General features: G+C 32.1%; 1 protein-coding gene across 1 annotated transcript in view; it reads left to right on the top strand.

The window, feature by feature from the left end:
- The window catches only part of LOC134230066 (uncharacterized), a 62,794-nt gene continuing 37,215 nt past the window's right edge, over nucleotides 1-25,579 (top strand). The window contains exons 1-21 of the mRNA XM_062711839.1: nucleotides 1-456; nucleotides 9,587-9,737; nucleotides 17,340-17,493; nucleotides 17,771-17,836; nucleotides 18,148-18,222; nucleotides 18,458-18,520; nucleotides 18,758-18,835; nucleotides 19,209-19,277; nucleotides 19,382-19,453; nucleotides 19,628-19,705; nucleotides 19,897-19,968; nucleotides 20,250-20,321; nucleotides 20,431-20,583; nucleotides 21,031-21,108; nucleotides 22,651-22,785; nucleotides 23,002-23,151; nucleotides 23,668-23,814; nucleotides 23,936-24,001; nucleotides 24,137-24,280; nucleotides 24,602-24,742; nucleotides 25,377-25,517. Of these exons, the coding sequence (XP_062567823.1) occupies nucleotides 9,623-9,737; nucleotides 17,340-17,493; nucleotides 17,771-17,836; nucleotides 18,148-18,222; nucleotides 18,458-18,520; nucleotides 18,758-18,835; nucleotides 19,209-19,277; nucleotides 19,382-19,453; nucleotides 19,628-19,705; nucleotides 19,897-19,968; nucleotides 20,250-20,321; nucleotides 20,431-20,583; nucleotides 21,031-21,108; nucleotides 22,651-22,785; nucleotides 23,002-23,151; nucleotides 23,668-23,814; nucleotides 23,936-24,001; nucleotides 24,137-24,280; nucleotides 24,602-24,742; nucleotides 25,377-25,517 (2,069 nt within the window). The 5' untranslated portion in view covers nucleotides 1-456; nucleotides 9,587-9,622. The remainder of the gene's footprint in view (nucleotides 457-9,586; nucleotides 9,738-17,339; nucleotides 17,494-17,770; nucleotides 17,837-18,147; nucleotides 18,223-18,457; nucleotides 18,521-18,757; nucleotides 18,836-19,208; nucleotides 19,278-19,381; nucleotides 19,454-19,627; nucleotides 19,706-19,896; nucleotides 19,969-20,249; nucleotides 20,322-20,430; nucleotides 20,584-21,030; nucleotides 21,109-22,650; nucleotides 22,786-23,001; nucleotides 23,152-23,667; nucleotides 23,815-23,935; nucleotides 24,002-24,136; nucleotides 24,281-24,601; nucleotides 24,743-25,376; nucleotides 25,518-25,579) is intronic.

The following is a 25,579-nucleotide window of genomic DNA, read 5'->3' as shown; positions in this document are numbered from 1 at the left end:
TATTTAAAAGACAAAATCACACTATCTGTCTTTGGAATGTCTACCTGTCTTTGTAACCACTGAGAGAAAAAAAGAGAGAGCACTTTATCTTGTTTTGAATGCAAATATGTTTTGACAAAATTACCTCTTGCTTTGACACTCTCTGACCAGTGGTAAAGAAATCATATTCTCTGTACACTTTCCAGTGCCCTAACCATTTAAATCTGAGACAGCATGAAAGGAGGATTTAATTGGCACCTAAAGTTGTTGGAATAATACATCGTTTTTACAATCTTTCAATATTTTCGTTGGCTTATTCTCGGAATTACAGGTGTGATTTTATTGAGCGTGATTAGGATAGCTGGTGATCGGTAGTGATTGCAGGATTTTTCTGCGTATTTCTAAAGTGATTTTGTTGTGGAGTTAACTTTATATTTAATTTACAATGGATTTATCAGGTTTATAAAAAATTTAGAGGTAAGTTTAAAATTAAAAAAATTACAACATGCCTTTTAAGTACAATTTTAATGTATTAATGAGTATATTATTTTTTTTTTTAAAATGTAAGATCTTAAACTGACATATACCAGGTATATGTATATTTTTTAATTGCCTTTTTGATGTTTACAGTATTTAATTTTTGAAATATTGTAATGTTACCCCTACTCAGAATACTCAAAATTTGAGGGTGAGTAGTATCTCGAGATAGATAGATATATCATGTATATTTTTAAAAAATTTATAAATTTACTTATCTATACAAATTATACTTCTACCAAAACAGGACAAAGCAATTTATTTTCAACGTAAATGCATAAATTTTAGAGAAATTAGATAACTTACATTTTTAAAAAATATATTTCTTGAAGTGTATGTTTACTTATCAGTTTGTTATTTTTTTTTTTAATATAACATTCTATTCCTTTTTTGAGTCTACCGTAATCTAAACTTGGTAAAAGTGCAGAAAATAAAGAATGCAGTTTCTCCTTGTTTATTGATTATTCCTTCACAACATAGTTGCAAGGAGATAAAATTACTGTCCCATATACTTGCTGACAGCAAAATTGCCATGAACAACATGTGAACAATAATTGATCTTTTAGTCACACAATTGCTACAGAGATTGTAAATTTCTTTGAAGGAAGAAAATGGATGTCTTGGGCTTCTTAGGAATATCTCATTTAATATCAATGTTAGGGGGATGATATATTAAATTTATATATGGAGAGAGAGAGAGAGAGTACAGTACATTTCATTCTAGTACATATACTTGATATAAAAATCTAATCATAGGAAGAAGTGAATAATATAGATTCCAAGGTCAAGGTCAAGTAAACAAGTGAAAGAGCAGGGCAACATGACCTTTCAGTCTGTTGTAACATGGATGCATGTTGGTCAGAGGAAATTAATCCAAAATTTTGATTTCAGGTTCAAAAGGTCAAATGTCAAATTTTAAGGCATATTGTTAGTGGTGTTTTATATTTACTTAGTCAACCTTTGTCTTATGTCCTTCTAGTTTTGTATATAAAGTGTGTCTGCTGTTAGAAGTTAATTTAGGGAGAACAAAAGAAACTAATTAGTCCTTTCATGTTTTTTTTTTTAAACAGACTGTTCAAATCTGTCTATAACCCTCAGCCCTTTATTTAAGCTAAGTCATAAATCTTTTGTAATCTTTTGAAGTACATGTTCAAAATAAGGATACTTATACATGTTAAAAGAGGGTACTTGTTATCACATGATTTAATTTCTTTTTTAGCATTTTATCTTGTAAAAACAGAAGTTAAGAGACATGTTTAAACATACTTATCTTTTTTATTACACAGGAAAAAGGTTTTTTTTTTTATATTACGTACTGCCTCTGACATACATTGGAAAATCCTTAAAGCAGAGTACCTAATTGTAGGACCTTAATTAAAAGTTGATAAAATAAAAGAAATACATTTGATTAAGAAGAAAAAGTTGATTAGATACAGTGAGAAAATCAATGTGACCAAATGTACAGTAATTATCATTTTAACTATATGCAAGTTTATCAGTACTTTATTTTACTTTACAAGTGTTGAAATTGACCATGCAGTTACAGAAAGGATTTTGGGGGGGGGGGGTTATTTAGTGTTTATGAGACAATTAGGTTGATTGAAGTTTAAAAATTGTAAATTTGAACAGCTGTACAGCTGTTAAAATGAGGAACATTTGTACATTGTTGTAAAACAAATCTCTTTGAAATCTTTAAAAAATTAAATTTTGTTGTCATTCATTTAAATGCACATTATCCAAAGAGGATTAAATTTAAATTTGATAGTATATAGTTAGAAATCAAATTAAGCCCATAGACTTAGATATTTATGCAGTAATGTAAACATGCATTATAAAGACAGATTAAGGAATACCAAAAGACAGGGTTGATTAGAATTGGCCTAATTATTTCGCTCTACATTGTGAAAGAAGGGGGAGTGAGGATCTTGCTGAAAAAATGAATAAGTTCTTTGATGATATAAGTTCTTTGATGATGGGTTAATAAAATAAATCTTGTGTCCATTTAGTCACTTTTTACTTCCCTCTGTAAAATTTTGATAATGGGTAAATCTTTACTTACCAATACCTATCATATCTGTATAGATTTTATTTTCTGTTGCATACCCTGGTTGTCAAGTCTGTACAAAAATTTATAAGGTCGGAATTTAATGCTTCAGTTTGAGAATCTATCTATAGTAAAACTTCCTGCAACAAGCAAATATCAAAGATTACAAAATTTATTGAATTTGTCTGCTTTCTGAAATGAAGACTATAAGAACAGGATTTTGTTATAAGTAATAAAAATCCAGGGTAGGATATGTATACAAATGTCAGTGTAAACCAAAGTTTTGTGAGTTTGATAAAATAGATAGGGAAAGGAGTATTATTTGATTGTCAAGTATTTTCTCCTTTTTAGCTCACCTCAACGAAGTTGGGGGAGCTTATGTAATACCCTCGGCGTCGGCGTCGGCGTCCCGGGTTAAGGTTAAGTTTTTTTGAGCAGTTTCCTTTTTAAGTACTTCTATGTCCTATATTGATTAGACATGCATGGAAGATTTTCTAATTGTACCAATAAAAGTTTCAGATGCTGCAATTTCAGCAAAGGAATGACCAGGTTAATGTTTTTGGAGCACGTTAACATTTTTGGTGCAGTTTTTAGTGTGGGTTTCATTTCCAAGTAACTATAAGCCCTATGTTGACCAAACTTGCATGGATGATACATCTAAGGATGCATACTACCGGGCTTGCTTCGGATGCTGAATCTGACCTACATTTTCCGGTTGAGTGAACAGGTTAAAGTTTTCGGTGTAGGTTTCATTTCCAAGTAACTATAAGCCCTATGTTGACCAAACTTGCATGGATGATACATCTAAGGATGCATACTTTGCTTGATTTTCCAGTTGAGTGAACAGGTTAAAGTTTTTGGTGCAGGTTTCATTTCCAAGTAACTATAAGCCCTATGTTGACCAAACTTGCATGGATGATACATCTAAGGATGCATACTACCGGGCTTGCTTCGGATGCTGAATCTGACCTACATTTTCCGGTTGAGTGAACAGGTTAAAGTTTTTGGTGTAGGTTTCATTTCCAAGTAACTATAAGCCCTATGTTGACCAAACTTGCATGGATGATACATCTAAGGATGCATACTACCGGGCTTGCTTCGGATGCTGAATCTGACCTACATTTTCCAGTTGAGCGAACAGGTTAATGTTTTTGGTGCAGGTTTCATTTGCAAGTAACTTTAAGCCCTATGTTGACCAAACTTGCATGGATGATACATCTAAGGATGCACACTACCAGGCTTGCTTCGGATACTGAATCTGACCTGTTTTTTGTGGATGAGTGAAAATGTTAGTTTTGATGCATGTTTCATTTCCAATAAACTATGAGCCCTATAATGAGCAAACTTGCATGGATGATACATCTAAGGATGCACACTAATGGACTTGCTTCGGATGCTGAATTGGACATACATTTTTCAGATAATAGACAAGGTAAAAGTTATGGTTGCAGGTCTATTACCAAAAACTTTAAGGCTTATATAACATTGTATAAACCAAACTTGCACAAATGCTGCATCAAGAGATGAAAACTCTCAAATTTGCTTCAGATGCTGGATTTTCATTACAATTTCATGAAGAAGAAGTAGTTTAAATTTTTTATGTAGGTCTATTTCAAAGTATCAGATCAAAATTGCTTTTAAAAATATTTTCATTTTTGGAATGTATACTTTTTGTTGGTTAATTGTGTGACTTTGCTTTACTTAAAGACAACATTCGTTGAGGTGAGCTCTGTAATCTCTGATTACCTATGTTTCAACTTCATTATACAAAAAGAATAGATTAGAATGAGTTTTAATATATACCTTTAGTTGTTACTTTAACAGAGCATCATCATCAAAAGTACATTGTTTATACTGATTTCTCTCTAGTAAAGTATTTTGACATCAATATCCATGGTAAAATTTCTCATAACTTTTATTTTATAAAGAGCAGGATTAGCTAAGGAAATTTTGGTCTTTATTGAGTGAGCTAAGAGGGAGGGGGTGGGGGGGGGGGGGGGCTAAATGAACAAGCATGGTAATAGTGTGAATTTCAATTGTTATTTATTAAAATGGTAAATATATTATCAATGCATAAATACAAGAAAAGGACCTGGAAAAAACAAAATGCTGTTTTTATGTTTGAATAGAGAATAAGTGATAAGTTATAGACTGCCTGGTGGATTTATTTTAATTCCATGTTTAATGGAATTCTCACATCTGAGTTTTGAAGTACTTTCAACTTTTAATATTGACGGGACATTCATGTTCTTTAATTCATTTAAGTTATTCATGCATAGTTTCAGACAGTTGTCATTTTAACAAGTACTGCCTATTTTTGATTTTAGAATTAACAAACCGTTTTAAAAGCCTTGAAATTTTTGGTTAATGCATTTTTTCAAGCAGAATCTGACCTTTTTAATTAATATATTTCTTGGTGTCACAATTCTGTCTATCAAAGCTTGCGTGATGAATTCAGATTTCATGTTCCACTCTGTGTATTACCTTTTAAAATTCAAAAAAAAAATGTAAACAGGTATTAATTTTGTCAACTCTAGATAGAAGTGATTATATTTGACTCGACAGACATTAACTGTCAATACAAAATTAAGGTAATTTGATTTCTTTTAATAGAATTTTACTGTGTATTGCCATTTTATTGACAGTGTCTTGTATACCAGGAAAAGGAATTACAAAGTTGGACAGACTTTTAAATAAATTTGGCGTGCTTAGTCTAAAGAATTGAAAAAAAAGAAATTGATAAAACAGGGTATGAGGGGGTCTCTATTAAAGGTAATAAAATGACTTATCAAGATTTAACATCAAGTGTTGAACCGTATGTACCATTTTATTCTGTTCCATTTATGTACATGTATTTTGATCATGCTGTCAAACAACTGGAAGAATATAATTTTTAGGTCCTTGCTCTAGCCTAGCTGTGATACTGAGGCATGTATAGGCATCTTTAGTTCTGGGAAGTTAGAAACCAGATATTTTGATTTAAAATTCTTCTTGATACAATCTCCTATCCTTCAAAATAGCTGCACATTTAAACTTGTTGATATTTAAACTATTTTTAAAATTAAAGGTTTTAGTTGTTTACTGCAATGCATAAGATAATGGTTTACCTTAACCTTTTAAAGAAATGCAGTAAAATGAAAGTGAAGGGTTTTTCTTCTGAGAGAAAATTAACAATAATATTTTGCACATTCCCCCTATGCAATTAAATCAGAAAAATTATCCCAAATGATTTGTTTTCCATCATTGTCTCTGCATATAAGCAGAATAATTTCTCAATAAAGATTTGATAACAATAGTAAGTGATATTCTGAGATAATTTGACAGCATAATCTTATTGACTTACCTATAGGTTAAAATAGTAAATTAAAAAAAAGTTTCTAATGATTTCATCAATGTTTGTTGTGTTTGCATGTTTTGTGTGTCAATGTTGTAGGTTGACACAGATATTTTAGCTGAAGTTTGAACCAGAATAGAAGCATGTAGCATTCCTTTTAAACAAATCTGCATTTAATTAAGTCTCTCCTAAGTGAGTGACTGTATTTTTAGAGTGATTTAAAGCTTTTAGTACCACATTTCTTACCCAGAAAAGATTGTTTGGTTATATTAAACTTGACACACTTACTTAAAACTTTCTCGAGCATTAAAAAAAATTGAATTTGTATTTTTCTTTGGGATTTAACTTTTTTCTTGATTTATGTGTTCCATGTTAACGACGTTCAATCCTGATAGTTAAAGTCTTAAACTTTTTTTGTCAAGTATATTTTTAGTTTCTATATATATAGCTTAAATGAAATTCAAAATAAAAAATGGGGGTCAATATGCTCCTTTTGGCTCTACAGTACATATAATATGACCTTTTTGCACTGAAATTTGTGTCTTGATTAAAAATTAACATCTTCGATGTTTTCCCTCAAATATTTTTGTCCAAATAAAGCATGAAACAAAATGAACTCAAAGTCTATTTTAAAAAAAGACACTTTAAAATTGTGACTAAGAAAAAGTTTCAAATTGCTTCGCATAATCAATTATTTGACCTTTCTGCACTAAGAAAATGTGATTTTTCTGGTATTGAAAATTTTATAAGGATATCCGATCCTCAGCCAGGAAGGATAACTCCAAAAATTAATATTTAATTTGATTGCATCAAAATGAAGCTTGAAAATGAAATTTTTTCATGCAACAATTTTCATTTTATTCATCTTTATAAGATTCAAGGTTTTTGGAAGACTTAGAAAAGGTCTTATGCAAGATGACATTCGTACCCTAAAAAAAGGGAAAAAAAATTAATACAGTTTTAGAGAAATAAGATTTTCTTTAATCCATCCTTATATACCAATGCTTATTAGCATGATATGAAATGAGAAGTGATTTGTGGTGTCTTGCAGTGATAGCAAAAGCCTTTTACACTTTGTATTATAGAACACATGATGGAAATAGAAGACAAAAATATACCAAATAAGTATATAAATCATGACAATTTCTCTGAATGCCTGGATACTTGTCGTTTTTTAACCTAAATTATATTTGTTGATCAATTTGCGATTATAAAATGCATTGCTGATATTCCAATTTGCTTTTTCTGCAAAAATATTGGAGATTTGACAATTTTCCCTATATAATATGATTAACTATAATCTTTAACTTTAAAGAAGTACTGTGGATAAATTTACATAACTTTGTGGATTCAGAGAAACTTTTATGAGTATTTTTGATTACTTAAACCTTAATAAGCAAGAAAATTATTTTAATGTCTTAAACTTAATTTTTTCTGAATTTAAGCAAATAGGTCAAAGTTAACTTAAATATTTAGAAAAGAACATCAAAAGTGGGGGTATATGATGTAAATTTTTAGATATTACTAAAAAGGTGTCAATTTTACGTTAAAATTGGCTCAATTTTTTCCCGGATTTTCAGAATATATTTACTATATTTGTCACACTTTGTTGAAAGAATTCATAAGAAATAATTTAATAGATAATTCAGAACCAGCATAACACATTTCACTGCAAAAAAAACAACATTGTGTGCAACAAGCATGGAAAAATAGGAATCTAAAATTAAAAGTACTGTTACAGTTCAAAAAGGAAAAAACTGATCATTTTCTTCTAAAAACCCTTCCGCCACAAAATATAGTTCCTAGTTAAATTCTACTTGAATGGAATTTTAATGGATTTTTTCATTGAATATTGTTTAATTTGCATTGTAGAATTCAGATTTAATGTTAGAACTTAAAAATGACGCAGAAGTTTATAAATAAAGGACAGGACCAAAATCCGCTCAAAAGCTCAGGATCGAACGTCCTTAAGTACCCAAACAGCTAAATTCATTGAATAAGCATGATAAGAGTGGTTCTTCAGTATTCCAGTGTGGTATTTTTGGCCTACTTATCTTGTAGAATTCTTTAAAAGTCAGTTTTGTGGGTCCGCCGTCTACTCAAGGTATTCCTGTGAACATGACGAGAAGAACTGTCTGGTTTATTTGCTGAAATGTGGAAATAAAAAAAAAAATAAAAGAAAAAAAAGAACTGTCTGGTTTATTTGTCTGAAATGTATTTCAATCTCCTTTAAAAGGAAATAAAAGAAAAAAATGATAAAATTTTAAAACTAAAATATATGAAAAAATAGTTGACAGCTAAATATACCATATCTAAAAAAATAAGTTAAATCTGGTGGTTATTTGTCACTTCAAACAAAAGCAAATACAGAAACTGCACGTATTATCTATAAACATTGCCTTTCATGAGCTTGCCATCTTTTCAATTTCTTAAATTCTTGTATGATAAAGACCTTATTTCCTGAGTACTTTCGTTTATACAAATGTATTAATTTTTTTGTATGTCAATATTAGCTTCGTGTTAGATCTCAAATACTTAATTTTGCTATTAACTCACAATTCATAATTTAGCTTACAAAAGCTGACGCTTCTTAAGGGCCTTGCCAAAAAGTAAGTAAAATCTAGTGATAAGTTATTATGATGATCAAAGGACAAGCTATGGATCCACCGAATTCTCTCTACAGCACAATGCACTTTTAGAAAACACATAAGGCATTCACTCTTACAGTGAATTGAATCTCCTTCACCATGGTTTGAAAGGTATTTTGAATGTAAATGATATATACCTACAGATATAAAGAACTGAAGTTTTTAAGGAAGCAAAATTGTCTGTCTATGGCAACTGGCTATAAGCTTACTTAATTAGAATGAGTTTGATTTGTGGCATTGATATCTACGAAGGCCATGAAGGTTAACTTTGATAAATGGGTTCCTTTGGTTTGAAACTTTGGTAGATAAGTACCATAAAATAAGGATGAAGAGAAATGCAAAAAGATAATTTGAAAAATTAGAAAAATACTAAGAACGTTTTCATGCCAATTCTTTTTCCTATCTGTAATTTAAAAAAAGAGCAAGCTGAGGGTAATTTACTATTAAGAATATGCTTAGGCCAAAACAAAAAAATAGTCTTGTTTCCTGCTACTCGACCTACCCTATTTTTTTGCACCCGACCCTGAAAGTTTTTTTTTTTTAGTTTTTTAGGGGGGAAAATCTGAAAATTCATAAATTTCATGTTCCAAAAGTGAAAAAAAAAATATAATCAAGTGGTATTTCATGAAATTTATGTTTTAATTATGGACTTTCATAAAATACTACTTGAGTTGTGCATAAAAAAAATATGGAATTTAATTTTAAAAGATAATATTGACCTATGACATGTTTAACTTGGTTTTGTATCAGTTCATATCCAAAAAAAAAAAAATAAATAAACAGTTTGGAAAAAATAAAATAAGAAAAATCAAATAATTTTTCTACTTACCTGCCCAATTTTTTCAGGCTTGTAGCAGGAAACTAGACTATTATGTTTTTGGCCTTACTTCTCTGCAAGTCATAAAAAGGCTCCCTAAACCATGTTAGCTATGCAACCTTATGCTTCAGCATGTTCACATGATAACAGTAAATGATGCTGGATTTTTTTTCTAATTTGAATCGATGATGAATTAACATTTAAATACTTTGTCAAAATATTTTCAGTTCATGTAACTACAGCAGAGAGTTGTTGCCAAGGAGATGGTATCCTTTGGTTACCTGTCCCTCATCCTGTTGGTCAGTTCAGCAGAGGGGACATGGATGGGGGCTGACTACTGGAATGATAGATATGGCACTCTGGGCATCAACTATGCCAGTAAGTAAGCAGAATGATAAATATGGTACACTAGGGATCAACTATGTCAGTAAGTAAACAGTATGATAGATATGGTACTCTAGGGATCAACTATGTCAGTAAGTAAATAGAATGATAGATATGGTACTCTAGGCATCAACTATGTCAGTAAGTAAACAGTATAATAGATATGGTACTCTAGGCATCAACTATGTCAGTAAGTAAATAGAATGATAGATATGGTACTCTAGGCATCAACTATGTCAGTAAGTAAACAGTATGACAGATATGGTACTCTAGGCGTCAACTATGTCAGTAAGTAAATAGAATGATAGATATGGTACTCTATTCATCAACTATGTCAGTAAGTAAATAGAATGATAGATATGGTACTCTAGGCATCAACTATGTCAGTAAGTAAATAGAATGAGATATTGGTACTCTAGGCATCAACTATGTCTGTAAGTAAATAGAATGATAGATATGGTACTCTATTCATCAACTATGTCAGTAAGTAAACAGTATGATAGATATGGTACTCTAGGCATCAACTATGTCAGTAAGTAAATAGAATGATAGATATGGTACTCTAGGCATCAACTATGTCAGTAAGTAAATAGAATGATAGATATGGTACTCTAGGCATCAACTATGTCAGTAAGTAAATAGAATGAGATATTGGTACTCTAGGCATCAACTATGTCAGTAAGTAAATAGAATGAGATATTGGTACTCTAGGCATCAACTATGTCAGTAAGTAAATAGAATGAGATATTGGTACTCTAGGCATCAACTATGTCAGTAAGTAAATAGAATGATAGATATGGTACTCTAGGCACCAACTATGTCAGTAAGTAAACAGTATGATAGATATGGTACTCTAGGCATCAACTATGTCAGTAAGTAAATAGAATGATAGATATGGTACTCTATTCATCAACTATGTCAGTAAGTAAACAGAATGATAGATATGGTACTCTAGGCATCAACTATGTCAGTAAGTAAACAGAATAATAGAAATGATACTCTAGGCATCAACTATGCCAGTCAGTAAACAGTACTATGGATATTGTTCCCCATGAGTCATTGTGATTTTAAATCAGTCCATGCCCTAAGGCTTGGTCTCTAAGATTGGGTTCTAGTTTTACATAGGAAAATTTAGATAAAGGAGAAATCTTTTTTTTTTTTTCAAATTTATAGGGTGGGGGATTTATTGTTGATGGCCTCTTCTCTTTGATTTTCTTATTGATATTGGAGTGTGAAAAACCCAATTTTTGTAGTCAGATAAATAAGAAAATTTTCATTTTGGACAATGCAATTTAAAATTGAGTAGACAGAATTTCCTGTGGCCTGATCCTAAGCAAGCAAAACTGTATTGGCAAAGTTGTTTACTGATTATCTAACATATTAACAGATCGTTTACTTTGTATTATGAGTGAAAGTCAAGTCTTTGTATATACAAACAGGTTATTGACTTTCATAGTTTGCAGCTTTACATAAAAGATCCAAGAGACAATATTTAAGATACTTAAGAAATGCTGACGTAGGGCTTTTCAACATCAATGATCATTTTAATGCAGAAATGCCTGCATAACTAAAAATTCTTGAAGTTTTGTCTATGTTTATTTTCGCTAGACAAAGTAACATATATTTATTATACCCCCTGCTTGAAAGGTGGGAGGGTATATAGTAATCGGTATGTCCGTCCGTCTGTCTGTAAGTGTTACGCTTGGCTGTAACCATCTCTTATCCGCAACTCCTCTCATACCACTGAAGGAAATTTTATGAAACTTTCACAGAATCTTTATTACATATTGCCATTGTGCACCTCCTATTTTACTTTTTGATCTGACATATATTTTGGATTTTCCAGAGCAAAACATGGATACTGCCATTATATTCATATGGGAGGCGGGGGGTATTATTTAGTGAGCTCATTGCTCACAATACCTTTAGTTCATTGAATTTTTGTAATTTCCTTAATATAAACAGTATTGAGATTTAATGTCTTTTAAATTACGAGTTTTGTTAATGCTGAGACAAACCTGTTGAAAAAAATATTGCAAAATTAATCCAAACTAGATGTACTGTGAGCAATGAGCTCACTAAATGATATCCCCCGCCTCCCATATGAATATAATAGCAGTGTCCATGTTTTGCTCTGAAAAATCAAAAATATATGTCAGATTAAAAATTAAAATAGAAGGTGCACAATGGCAATATGTAATAAAGATTCTGTGAAAGTTTCGTTAAATTTCACTCAGTAGTATAAGAGGAGTTGCGGATAAGAGATGGGTACCCCAAAGCGTAACAGACGGACGGACGGAAATACCGATTACTACGAGAGCCGTTCAAAAATTACGCGGACTTGTTGCACAGAAAAAATATTTGACGATATAATCGGGCAAAATGTCACATATAATATAAAAGAATCTTTACTTATATGGTCTTCAAAATTTCATATCAAAATGTTGTAAATTGGTATCAATTTTGAGTGATTTTTCAGGACATATCATTAAGTCACGGAGCAGCAAAATCTTCGACGTCACAGGCATTATAAAAAATATGTGATTGAGCTATCATTTTCTCAACATTTTCCCAAGAGTACCTGTACAGTTTGAGTTGCCTTATCTACTCAACATCCAAACACCATTTCTTGTCAAGCTTAAAATCTATCAAACAAGTAAAGAGTATTCTTTTTTTGTTTTAAAACCAAAAACTGCAGGTATTTATGAGATATAGTGTGATATTGGTGACTCTCAATCACGTTCTTGACAGTCCGGATATAGTTTTCGTCGATAATCTTCTTCTCGTCCTCCCGTATAGCCTTTTTACAGAGGTCTAACGGTCTAAAATTTCAATTTGCCATTTGTGGACGGATGTCACGAATACCCTAGTTTACTACATGTTTTATTACGCATATTTTGGATCTATGTTGACGATATCTCGAGCATTACACTTAATTTAACAAAAGTGTGGTGCGCCGTCAATTCAGGAGACGTCATTTTCACAGTTGTCTTCACGGGAATCACATCAGAGAAAAATCACTATATTTCTGTTAGTACTTCAAATATCACGTCAGAAATCTAAATACATAATAATAGAACAATTTAAAGATAAATTTGAAAAAATTGTCGAAAAATATCGCGAATTATAGAAAATTAATGAGTTAAATTTTGGATTCTGCATGCTTTTGCTTCAAATTTTTTGTCGTGCTCCGTACCTCTCCATCAGCGATATCAACATACCGATAATTTTAGTAGAATTTTTTTAAAATACAGAAATTTTGCCCAAAATTTATTGGAATCTTTAAGATACAATATTTCTGTGAAATTTCATAACAATATGACGTCTGTAAGAGTGAATAATAGCACAGTCCGCGTAATTTTTGAACGGCCCTCGTATATACCCTCCCACTTCTCAAGCAGGGGGTATAAAAAAGCAAAATCATTTACTCCTCATGCAGAGATCAACGACTAATTTTGATACGAAGGATTAAGGTCTGTAAACTCCAAGTTCCAATTATTTCTTTTAAATTATATGTTTGAAATATGATTTGATTACAAGTTTCCTAGTAACCATTATAGAACTGAATAATCTTTTTATATCCTGCTAAGTTAAATGTTTAATATTTAGAGTTACAGTAAATTAAACATGTTTATAACAAGTACATTTGTACCAGGGACAAACAATTTGGCTTCATTAAATTTCTTAATTTGTTATATCTAAACAAATTCAAAAGGTTATACTTTGTTTGGGTAAGAGATGCAATTTATTAAAACTGTAGTTTGCACTTTGCAACTATTTCTTTATCGTACAATAAATATTTCATTACTCTGGGGCCCTTGTGTTTCTTATCAAAGATTAAATCCAACTGAGGTGTGAGAAAAAAGGGTTGTTAGTAATACTTGGATGCTGCTTCATATAGAATGTCATTGATTTTGTTGACAAAATCAACAGCCATGTATGTTGTTGTAATCATGTTTAAAACTCAATAAAGGTTTGTGTTTACATTTTAAACCACATTGATGGATGGGTCAAATGTTGCATATTTGATATGCAGTGATCAGTTACTGAGTAATGATGTAATTTGCTCTTGTGATTTAAAAATGTCTAATCAGAAAGGTTTTAGGTATGCATGTACCTAATGTAAATGTTGATTTTCCTTCAGTTTAAAAAGCTATATGTAAGAACTAATAAAATTACACAACTAACTTAGCACTTTTATGTGCTGAAGGTGTCTAATTTAGATCCATTTGTTAAGATGTTTAAAAGGACTGGCTGATTTTATTTTGCACAACTATAAACATGATAAAAAGCGAAGTTTCTGGACTGCCCCTGTGTTTTCCAGTGTTAATGTTTTCAAGTCATGCAATGTATTTTATATGGTTTGAATAAACCCAATATGCAATAACAATTAAATCTGTTACTATTTGGTTTCAATCGTGGGAAACAATATTTAGCTAACAGTTATTAAGTAGAAAATCCTTTATTATGCATTATTAAGATTTTCCTCCTGCCTTTTTTAGTTCACCTGAGCCGGGGGCTCAAGTGAGCTTTTCTAATATATTATATGCATGATTTTGTCCAGCATCCGTCTGTCTGTCTGTCTGTAAACTTTTCACATTTTTGACTTCTTCTCAAGAACTGCTGGACCAATTTTAACCAAACTTGCCAAAAAGCATCCTTGGGTGAAGGGGATTCAAGTTCGTTCAAATGAAGGGCCACGTCCTCATTCGAGGGGAGATAATTGGGATTTAGTGAAAATTTGATGGCATGTTTTGAATATCTTCTTCTGTTAGTGAAGATTCAAGTTTGTTAAAGTCATGACCCCTGGGGATAGGGCGGGGCCACAATGGCTGATCAAAGTTTTTCATAGAAATATATAGGTAAATTCTTTAAAAATCTTCTTCTCAAGAATAACAAAGCTATGACTGTTTATATTTATATGGAAGTATCCGCATGTAGTATAGATTCAAGTTTGTGTTCAAATCATGACCCCTGGGGCTAGGTTGGGGCCAAAATGGCCGATCAAAATTTTACATCGAAATATATAGGAAAATTCTGTAAAAATCTTCTTCCAGGGCTCTCGATTCGTTAAATCTGGGGCCGATATTCGGCCCCGTTCCCAATGCAAAAAAGGTACCTTTTCCCAAAAGAAAGGTGTAAATTTCCCAATTTCCATAGCAAAATATTAATTAAAACTAAATTGCATGAAAACCCTAAACAAAACACACTTGCAAATGAAAGTGAAACAAATAAGATTTATTAATTAGTTCACGCCAAATGCTTCGTAAACTGGTTCGGGGAACCAGGTTATTGTTTTTTTTTTTTTTAATCTGTTACTATAATTGCAAAGTATCTTGTCATGAAAATCGACAAAAACATCATTTTGGTTTCAAAAATAGACATTTCATTTAAACATTATTAAGCTACAACTAGAAACATACCCACGCTTGGGCATTTTCAGGCTCTGTTGGTAAGCAATGATGTCCATGTGATCAAGGAAATTCGGGACTATGTGACTAGCGACTGTCACTCAGACAAATAACCGCAATTATCAACTTTCAAAGATAGTTATGACAAAGCTTATGTACTTTCATAAGTAGCCTACGTAACCTTGTTTGAACTGTTTAACTGTTTATTCAAAACCAGAGTAAATTGATGACAAAATTCTAGAAAAGCAAAATTTGAGTATTTTTTCATGAATGTTGGTCATCCAACTTTTCCCAAAATGACGATAATTTTCCAAATTTGAACCGAATGGTGTGAGCAAAGCAAAACCATAATTGATCATATTTATATGGAAGCATCCTCAGGTAGTGTAGATTCAAGTTTGTTCATATCATGACCCCCAGGGGTAGGTCGGTTCCAAAATGGCCGATCAAAGTTTTACATTGAAATATATAGGAAAATTCTTTAGAAATCATCTTCTCAAGAATAGCAAAGCCATGATTGGTCATAGGACTACTTTTGGATTTAAACTTTTCAATAATAAACCAATTTCTACTTTTTCCGAGCCACACTGCTCAGGTGAGTGATGTGGCCCATGGGCCTCTTGTTTATGATGTAATTTCATTTTGATGTACTGTATAGGGAATTAATTTCACGGGTTGTAATTTTTACAGTTTTCTTTCATCTGAGACGATCGCAGTTTCTTAAATTCGCTGATTTTTTGCCTATAAAAGTAACCTCCCTTTGTATATATTATTGCATCGTTTTAGCAAGAACGACAACTATTGTTATGTTGAAAACCAGTGTACGTCAGTGAGATGTATTTACTATATGAGCTATACTCAAGGGTGGTTTAAATAAAGTGTTCAGTAGTAAAGTGTTCAGTAGATTTATTTACTCCTTAGGAATCATGCTAAACTGGTTGAAATATGGAAAAATTAACTTTAAACCCCCTCCATCAGATTTACTTCCCGATCCGCGGCAGTGCTCTGACAATGAGAAAGCTTTTGCATTTTCTTCGGCAAACGAAATTGTGCATGAAATAATTAAACGTCAAGTTTCACTCTTAATTACTAAAAAGTAGTGTTGGCAACGAGTACCCGGTTAACCGGGTAACCGTCGAACGATGCGAGTATCGGTTAGTAAAACTGCTATTCGGTTACTCGCATGAAAAAAATCTACATAGTAAATATGCATATAAAATGATTGTTTTATAAATTATAAATGTACATACTTACACATTTCCCTAATTTTAAGTACCGCTAGACTTGATCTAATACATGGTTGTAGTGGATCAAATTGTTTTGATTAGTTTTCACAGTTTATATAATTAATAGCTTTGATTGCTTCGGGGTATACAACTTTCGAAGGCCTAAGTTATGATTATATTAACTCATTTGATAATTTAACGAAATGCCGCCACAGACAAATTAAGCTTGAGGTTGTAAGAAAAAGCAGTTGCATAAAAATCTTAACAAATTAACTATTAATTACGGAGTATGTAGATAATTATTAGTCTCCTTGATAACGACATATTTCGGGGGCTGAAAAGGAAAGCAATTGTGAGACGGTGATTGACGTCTTTATTTGTCTTCTTCGTGTGTCAAATTCCTTATTTTCTTTAATCTAATATCAAAATTCGTTGACAATATCTCACGTGTGTATTGTAAATATAGTGTCCATATACAGTATATATTTGTGTATTACTACTGCCGATAAGTAAAGCATAAAATAAATAAAAGATGTGGACACTTTTACGAAAAATCATCCGAGTAACCGGGTACTCGATCGGAAGATGAAGCGAGTAACCGGTTACTAAAAATCGTCCGATTTGCCAACACTACTAAAAAGGTATGTAATTTACATGTACATATTTGCATATCTACCACTAGCTTGACTCATATTTTAAGAATAAAACGTATTTTTAATTAAAAACTTAGTCACTGTCTCTTGAATTCACGGATTTATTAACATCGTGAATATAGCGAATATTTACACCGCGAGTTATTTTCCCCCTATACAGTAATCATTCTGCACAATTTTCACTTCCCTGTTCATTACGTCCCTGTATGTCTGGAGCAATTAGAATAAGGATACAGTACATGTAATATTTTAGTAAAATACACATAGTTATAGACATATAAATTTCTGCATTTTTACAATGTTTAGCTACCAACTCCTTTGAGGGCCTGTGGAGTGACAGCCCGAATGTGATAGACCATTACTTCCTGTCGACGGGCTCTGACGTGGGGAGATCGTGTAGTGGAGGGTGTAACTGTGATGAGACGAAGCGAATCGTGACGGGATGTAGTGGTCCCACAGTGTAAGTTCTTATATTTGATATACAGTATAGTAAACGAATATTTATTTCTTTGACTTATTTAAATTGTCACTAAGAATGCTAAGTATCTTGTATTTAACTAATTAAAATTGTTTGAAAGTTAAAAGATTAACTGCATGCACCTTGGTATAATAAAAGTCCAAATCATTTTATTCACATGCTACTTGTTCATGAGATTAAATGAATTTCAATTAAATCATTTGAAACTCTGATTTTATGTCAATTAACTTTGATAATGCAAAATGTGTTTATTTTTCAGTACTATAAAGGGGTACACCTTTGATAATCTGACCATAAATTCATTCACCTCATCTGTCACAAAAATGTGAGTATCAAAGAAAAGGTGACAAGAATTGGTCTTATATTTGTCAAATATTTACAAATTTCATTAATGTAGAGTATTTTGCAAATAAATCGGTAATGTTATTTAGTTACATTTTGTAGTACACACTTTAAAATATTTTAATGCTTCACAGAACAGAGGAGCTCAGTTGAAAAAAAAAGAAAAATGCATACATCATAAAAATATATAATTGCTTACATGCATACAAATGAAAGCTGGAATTTTTTGTAAAATATTAAAAAAGGAAGATTCGTCTTTAATAAGTCAGATGTCGTGTTTCTTTTCATTTTTAGAACCATCATAAATGCCATGTCTTTCAAGTACTTTGACAATGCCACGTTTGATCATCTGACCAACCTGCAAGAATTGTAAGAATTTCAGATATATGCTTTGAATTAATATAACCTATTACTACATCATATTCATATTCCATATATTGATACATGTAACTGTTCCCAGTTTCATCAAAGAGATGAGTGGAAACTTTTACAAAGTTCACTTGCCAAAAGATCATAATCTTTAAATTCGGCAGTTTGCAAGTTCATGTAATATGTTAACTGTACTGATATACTGAAACAGTAATGAATCAATTGCTGTTTGTAGGACCATATATAAAACCAGTCTAGTGCAGTTTCCAGATATATCCAAAACCATCATGCAAAGAATGTATGTATAATTTAATAGGAGAAAGTAAATTCAGGCAATGATGATGATTCTTTTAAGTAAAAATCAGAGTTATCTCCCTTAAAATGTGTTTTAAGATATATTGAGTCACAAAACATAATAAAAGAAAGACAAGCCAAAAATTTATCCATCTTGAAGCATGTTATGCATTTTTTTGTGCCCTCTTGTTGATTTTTCTATACAGTGAGTATAGTTTCTGTTATTTTTTTTCTTTTACAGGATGCTCAGTGATAACAAGATCAAGTTCTTCCCTCACAACCACACAAATCCAACATGGCCATCAAGTTTAACCATGATGTATGAATATGAAATCTTTGACCCTGACCATAATGAAATTTAAGGGCTACAAGGGGTCACCATATTTGTCCCTCTCTCTGTCCTTCCACCAATTTCTTAAGGGACCATTTCATTTGTTTTCCAAACTTTGTTGAAATAGATCATACCGTTTGAGCATGTACAAAATCACAACCTTAAATAAGAGTGGGTTTTTTTTTTTGTCATAACTTGTTATTATTCTGATGAGGACAATTAAATATTCTTTTAAATTTGGATAGTTTTCTATTTCTACTTCAATATGTTAACACTGTTTTTTCACTAAATCATATATATATGTTTATCGACTGGTATTATATTTCAGTATTTTGTTATATGTATCAAATTACATTTGCAGAACACTCATCAAAAATGACATTGAATGGGTTCCTGACAATCTGTTTTCTGGAAGTAATTTGGAATACATGTAAGTTGCTGCCAAGAGTTAAAGAAACATTATAGAAATCTTGTTTGATTTTAAAGAAACATGTCTTCAAACAGGTGCTTGATGTAAATTTGTTTTCATTGTAGTGGTTTAAGCAGAAATAGCATTCGATATTTTCCTGGGAAAGCCCTCCAAAATGCAAACAAAGTACAATTTCTGTAAGTTCAATTTAACCTGTTACATGTACTTTAAAGGTCTTTATGCCACTTAGTTTAATTAATTGGTGTATAGTCATCCCATTCATGCATATACTTTGTTTAAAAAAGTTCCTTTTCAATAATTTGATTAGTATTGCTTTTTAAGAAAAAATGGGAATTTTATATGTTTTTTAGGAGTGTAGACGACAACCAGATTCAAACAGTATCCAAAGCTCACCTGTCATATTTGGTCAACTCGGATTTAAAACACCTGTAAGTTGTTAAATGTTTATATTTTCATTAAATAATGTATACCCCGGTACATATTATGATGACTGTACAACATGCATATTCTTGTTCTGATACTTATTTTCTCGTGTTCTTTTAGCCCACTTACAGATTTATTTGTAGCCAAAACATATTTCTTATATGTGTCTTAAATCAAGGATTTAAATCTTTTGCAGAAATCTTAGCAACAACCAAATCAACTATATACAACCAGGGTCTTTCTCTCAGTTACAGAAACTTCTTATTCTGTAAGTATCCTGCAAATGGATTGAAAATAACCTTATCCTTACCATTATACACTGTGAAATCACTAATTTTCGTCGTAATTTAATTTTCGTGGTTTTCAAGGTATGAAGAGACCCACGAATTTATGTCCACCACAAAATACATTTGTTCACAACTGAACAATTCTTCAACCATGAAATCAAATGCCCATGAACCAAAACTGCTGATAGCAAAAGTTTAGTTTTAAAAAAAGAATTTGGGAAATTTTGGAAATTTATGTTTTCCCTCCACTTTTTGTTGTTAGAGAGTTGCATGATAATGACTTGGCCGCAGTAGAAGAAGGAGTGTTTGGAAACATACCTAATTTGTTACACTTGTAAGTAAATGTACAAGTAATACCTTTTAACATTCACAAAAAATTAATGGAAATGCCAGCAAAATAGACACAATTTTGTACAAGATCCCTATTGTTTTGTTTTTGATAGGGACTTAGTGAGGAACAACCTGCAGATCTTGAAGAGTAAATACTTCACCAATATGCCCACACTTAGAACGCTCAGACTTCACTCCCAGAAAACCAAGATGACCAACATCTACTTTGACGCCTTCGAGAACATCAACGACAACCTGACCAACCTGTATGTGTTAATTCTTCCAATAAATGCCCTTATTCTGTCCCTTGTTTATTTAGGTGACATTTCTATGCCATCATTTCGAAAGAAATTGTGGCTCACTCACCATTGTTTCAGATCAGTGAACATCTTTTGGCTCCCCAAATCCTTTAAATTTTATTTTCTTAAAATACATGGATATTTCCACAACTTGATCAATAATGCTTTCGTATTCTATCAATACTAATGATGATTCTTACTTTGGCTGGTCATTTTCAAGGCCAAAAAAACATTAAAAATAAAAGTGCTGAAAAAAGTAGAGATTAATGAAGTTAGGGTACAGTACATTTGTTTAGAGGTATAAAGTATGTAGAATAATTCTAAAAATGTTCGAATTCAGTGCTGTCTAGTAATTTTCAAGTGGTTGGACAGCCCCTGAAGAAATGCCTCAGTGGTTTTGTTTTATAATTGTAGATGGGTCAGTGACAATGCTTTAACAAGTTTTCCTCACCAAGTTTTGTCTGAGCAGACTTACTCCTCACTGAAAGAAGTGTAAGTATAAAATTTATTTATGGTCATCAGGAGAATCTGATGATTAATATTTTATTTATGACCTATCATGAAAATGGTATTTGAACTTGAGACACTGCTCAATTAAAAAGCAGTGACGGAGAAATTGTTGTCTTCTGTGTTTTTGTCTCGCCTGCGACGAATGTCGCGAAGCGAGACATAGCGACCATAGATTCCGTCGTCGTCGTCGTCGTCGGCGTCCAACTTTTGGTTAACCCAAATGTCAAAGTTTTATAAACTGCAATAACTTTCTCAAATTTTATTCAGTCTTCTTGAAATTTGGACACAATATTCAGTATGGATAAAAATTTATATCCCAAGTATGATTTTGAAAAAAAAAATTCAAATTTTTCCGTATTTTTTCCTTAAGTTGGACTTAGTTTTTTCATGATAATTTATGGTGAAGACCTATATTCCAGCAACTATAAGTTATAGGGATATGATAATTAGTCAGTGGATACATCATGGGTAACCACAAACGTCAGTACCAGAATTAGGTCATCTTGACCTACATTTTTCTGCATGAGTGACTTTGGTTAAATTTTTGGTGGAGGTCCATATCTCAGCATCTATAACTTATAATGGCATGATGATTTGTCATTGTACAGGTTATAAGTAACCAACAACATCAGTACCAGAATTAGGTCATTTTGACCTACATTTTTCTGCATGAATGACTTTGGTTAAATTGATAATGGAGGTTCATATTTCAGCAACTATAACTTATAGTGGCATGATAGTTAGTCAGTGGATACATCATGGGTAACCACAAACGCCTGTACCAGAATTAGGTCATCTTGACCTACATTTTTCCGCATGAGTGACTTTGCATAAATTTATGGTGGAGGTCCATATCTCAGCAACTATAACTTATAGTGGCATGATAATTTGTCAGTGGATACATCATGGGTAACCACAAACGCCTGTACCAGAATTAGGTCATCTTGACCTACATTTTTCCGCATGAGTGACTTTGCATAAATTTATGGTGGAGGTCCATATCTCAGCAACTATAACTTATAGTGGCATGATAATTTGTCAGTCTACACATCATGGGTAACCAACAATATCAGTACCATAATTAGGTAATCTTCACCTACATTTTCTGCATGAATGACTTGATACATATACAGTGGATTTGATTTCAAAATGCAAGTTCAAATTATTGCGACTCATAACACGTTGCAATATTCGCAATAATAAAAACATCACAATAATTTGTGAATTTACAGGGTATATGTATATATATATAAATGCCAATATAATCGCCAAGGGATTAGATATTAAGTCAGAATGTCAATAAATGCTTCAGTTTATCAGACAATCATTTCTTACTAACCACAGCGACAGCAGGCGAGACACAGGGTTGCGGGCAACCCTTACGTACTTTTTTATTTAATGAGCACTTACAACAAATACTTTGTGTTAGGTTCAGTGAATGTTTTTTTTTGGTATAAAGAAATATGATACAAGAAAAGATAAATGTTAGTATCAAATGTGTTAGAGTTTTGATTTTCCTCGCAGGTATGCAGACACTAACCAAATCACAAACCCTATTGAGTACACCCTCGATGCCTTTAGTCTGAGCATGACCTCAACCTTTAATGCCAAGTCAGGAGTCTTCAAAGTGTGGACCAAATCACCAAATATTGAAAAGCTGTAAGTTGTTCTTCATGTGAAGTTTGAATTTGAAGGACATATTTAGGAAAGCTTTGATCTTCATGTGTAGCAGATATTAATTATATGAAAAAATATTGTAACTATGTTTAAAAAATCTATTTAATCTTTTTTGAAATCATGATCATTCATTTTCTTGATGAACCAAAGTGCTCAGGTGAGTGATGTGGCCCATGGGCGTCTTGTTTGTCTTTGCAGTGAATTGTCTGCTAACAGGATTGCTGAGATAAAGTCGGACTACTTCTGTGTGCTGACCAGCCTGACCTATTTATACCTGGACAGTAACCTCATCACAGACGAGAAGTTCCCTAACGATGCACTTGACTGTCTCTCCAAACTGTTTTACCTGTTAGTACATGTATACTAACTTTATATACTCTACCGTTCAAGTGAAAAATAAATACAAGTACATTTTATATGTAGAAGATTTTAACTTCAAAGTGAAGAATTATATACTCTGAATTTTCTTTTTTGCATGCAAGAAAGATGAGTTTTGCAACTCTTTTACTCAGAGGTATTTCTCACCACAAACTATTTGTTAAATTGATTTCGTAAAAGTTCTTTGTCTTCAGTTGCACAAAATAGTACAGTTGCTGTGGTTTTGATGCTAACAGTAGCCTGATGGCCTGAGACAACTGCATGTTGAATCTTGTGGGGCTACTGAAATTCTAAATCCCCCCTTCCCCTCATAGATGTGCAACTTTGCCAGCAGCCTTGGACTGTTGGACAACTAATGCATGAAAAGGGATAGAATTAAATAATGCTAGCCTATTGACTTCTTTGGTTTTAAAAATTGTGTTGAACCTTGAAATTGCAAATAATAGTTGATTTTCAGTATTTAATCCGTTAACTTTTTCTGTACAGGGAGCTATCGTCTAATAGCTTTAAGTATGTCCCCCAGACTGTGAGAAGCTCGGCTAACCTGACCAGTCTTAGACAGCTGTACCTGGGATCCAATGACATCACCTTCCTTGAGGCCGACACCTTTACCAGTGCCAACCTCACTGTTCTGTAAGACCACTTCATGAAAGTGTCAAAAAATGATTTACTGATCATTGAGCAAGAATAAATAAAACATCACTTGAATACTTTTGTTATGTGCTGAGAATGATTGCTTCATTACATTTTACAGGGGACTTCAGTATAATGGGATTCTTGCAGTGGAAGACAACACCTTTTGTAAAACTTTAAGATACATGTAAGTCTACAGTGTTTAATATTTTAAAGTTCAAGTCCATGCTAACATTTCCTGAATGTACATTAAGAACTTAGATATAAAATTAACACAAAAATATAAGTATGCCTGGTTTTAACCATGCTTGTTTTTTTCCAGATACCTTCACGGAAATGATTTTAGATTTACCCACAAGAAGCCTTTTACAGATATGTCAAATCTGGTTCATCTCCAGTTAAACAACAATGAAATCGAAGATATCCCAGATGAGGCATTTGATGGATGTACCTCTTTGGCAACTTTGTAAGTGTCTGCTTTCCTTCAGTTTCCTTCATCATTAAGAATACTATCAGTTATCCAGGTCTATGTGGCTTTATCAAATGAATTGGAAAAACCATGCAACCACTTTTCTTGTGTGGTTTAAACTCAACATATAGAGTCATCGATAGATGGAAGTCATTTCTCTTGGCTTCCTTAGGTTTGACTAGTACTGTAATACATTATACCTATTTCCTTTTTCATCTTTATGTCAATAACATTTACTTTAACTCTGACCTTTATCTTGGAATATTAAAGAAAATAGTGTCATATTTAAACATGTTAAAGTCACAATTTTATCTTCAGGTACCTAAACAACAACAAACTGGGCTGGCTAAAGGTCACAATGTTTGAGGACAATGTACTCACAGATTTTAGAGCAGCAAGCAATGAAATAGCCTACATCGAGGATGGCACTTTCAAAAATTTCACTACCATGAATTATTTGTAAGTACTTGTATGCACTTGTGTATTTTGCCTAGTAGTTTATTTTGAAATGAGTTTAACACAGCTCACTGATTGACTTGAGTATTTTGAGGAATGAGAATGGTAAAACAAGATATAATGATTACAGTTCAATTTTGCTAATCTTGCAGTTGAACTTTGGTATCTTGAATACAATCATATTTTTAAAGTGATTTTTAGGTTCCAGCTACATGGACATCCTTAAGAATTTGAGTTCAAAATAACAAGGTTTGACTGTAGCATGAAAGAGTACATCTAAATATATAAGGGTTATTTTAGTTAAAGTATTCTAGTTAATTTTGCATATAATTCTATCCTTTTACCAAGATGGTAGAGTTCTTTATCAGTTTTCATACATACATACATACAAATTGAAATACAATAAAACAAATTTTAATTCTGGCATACATTTCCATTGTGAGTTGCATTGGAAAACTTGACAGATTTTTTATTTACAACCTATCTTAAGATTCATTTAATAAGGCTATTTTTTCCCTCTGTATTAAAGCTCACTGTCCTTTGCTCAAGCTTTTAACTGCTCGAACAGAGAGAGTTATGTCTTTTCCTTTCAGCCTTTGAACTTAACTTTTTGTATTTTTGATGTCATACTTTACAGGTACCTGGGTAATAATGAGCTGACTAAGCTACCAACAGGAGGAGATTTCTCTGACAAGACGATCACACACCTCCAGCTCCAGAGTAACCGAATCACCGAAATCAACACAGGGGTCTTCAATAATCTTAATGTGGCCTACCTGTATGTATAGAATTCATAAACATAACTCCTAAATATGCTTTCATTTAACATGTTTAAGAAAC

This window comes from Saccostrea cucullata, unplaced genomic scaffold (genome assembly GCF_032062105.1).
Source record: "Saccostrea cucullata isolate Sc308-1 unplaced genomic scaffold, CSIRO_AGI_Scuc_v1 ctg218, whole genome shotgun sequence".
NCBI classification, from domain to species: domain Eukaryota; kingdom Metazoa; phylum Mollusca; class Bivalvia; order Ostreida; family Ostreidae; genus Saccostrea; species Saccostrea cuccullata.
The sequence above is the reverse complement of the archived record's forward strand: the minus strand, read 5'-3'. Positions and strand labels throughout refer to the sequence as shown.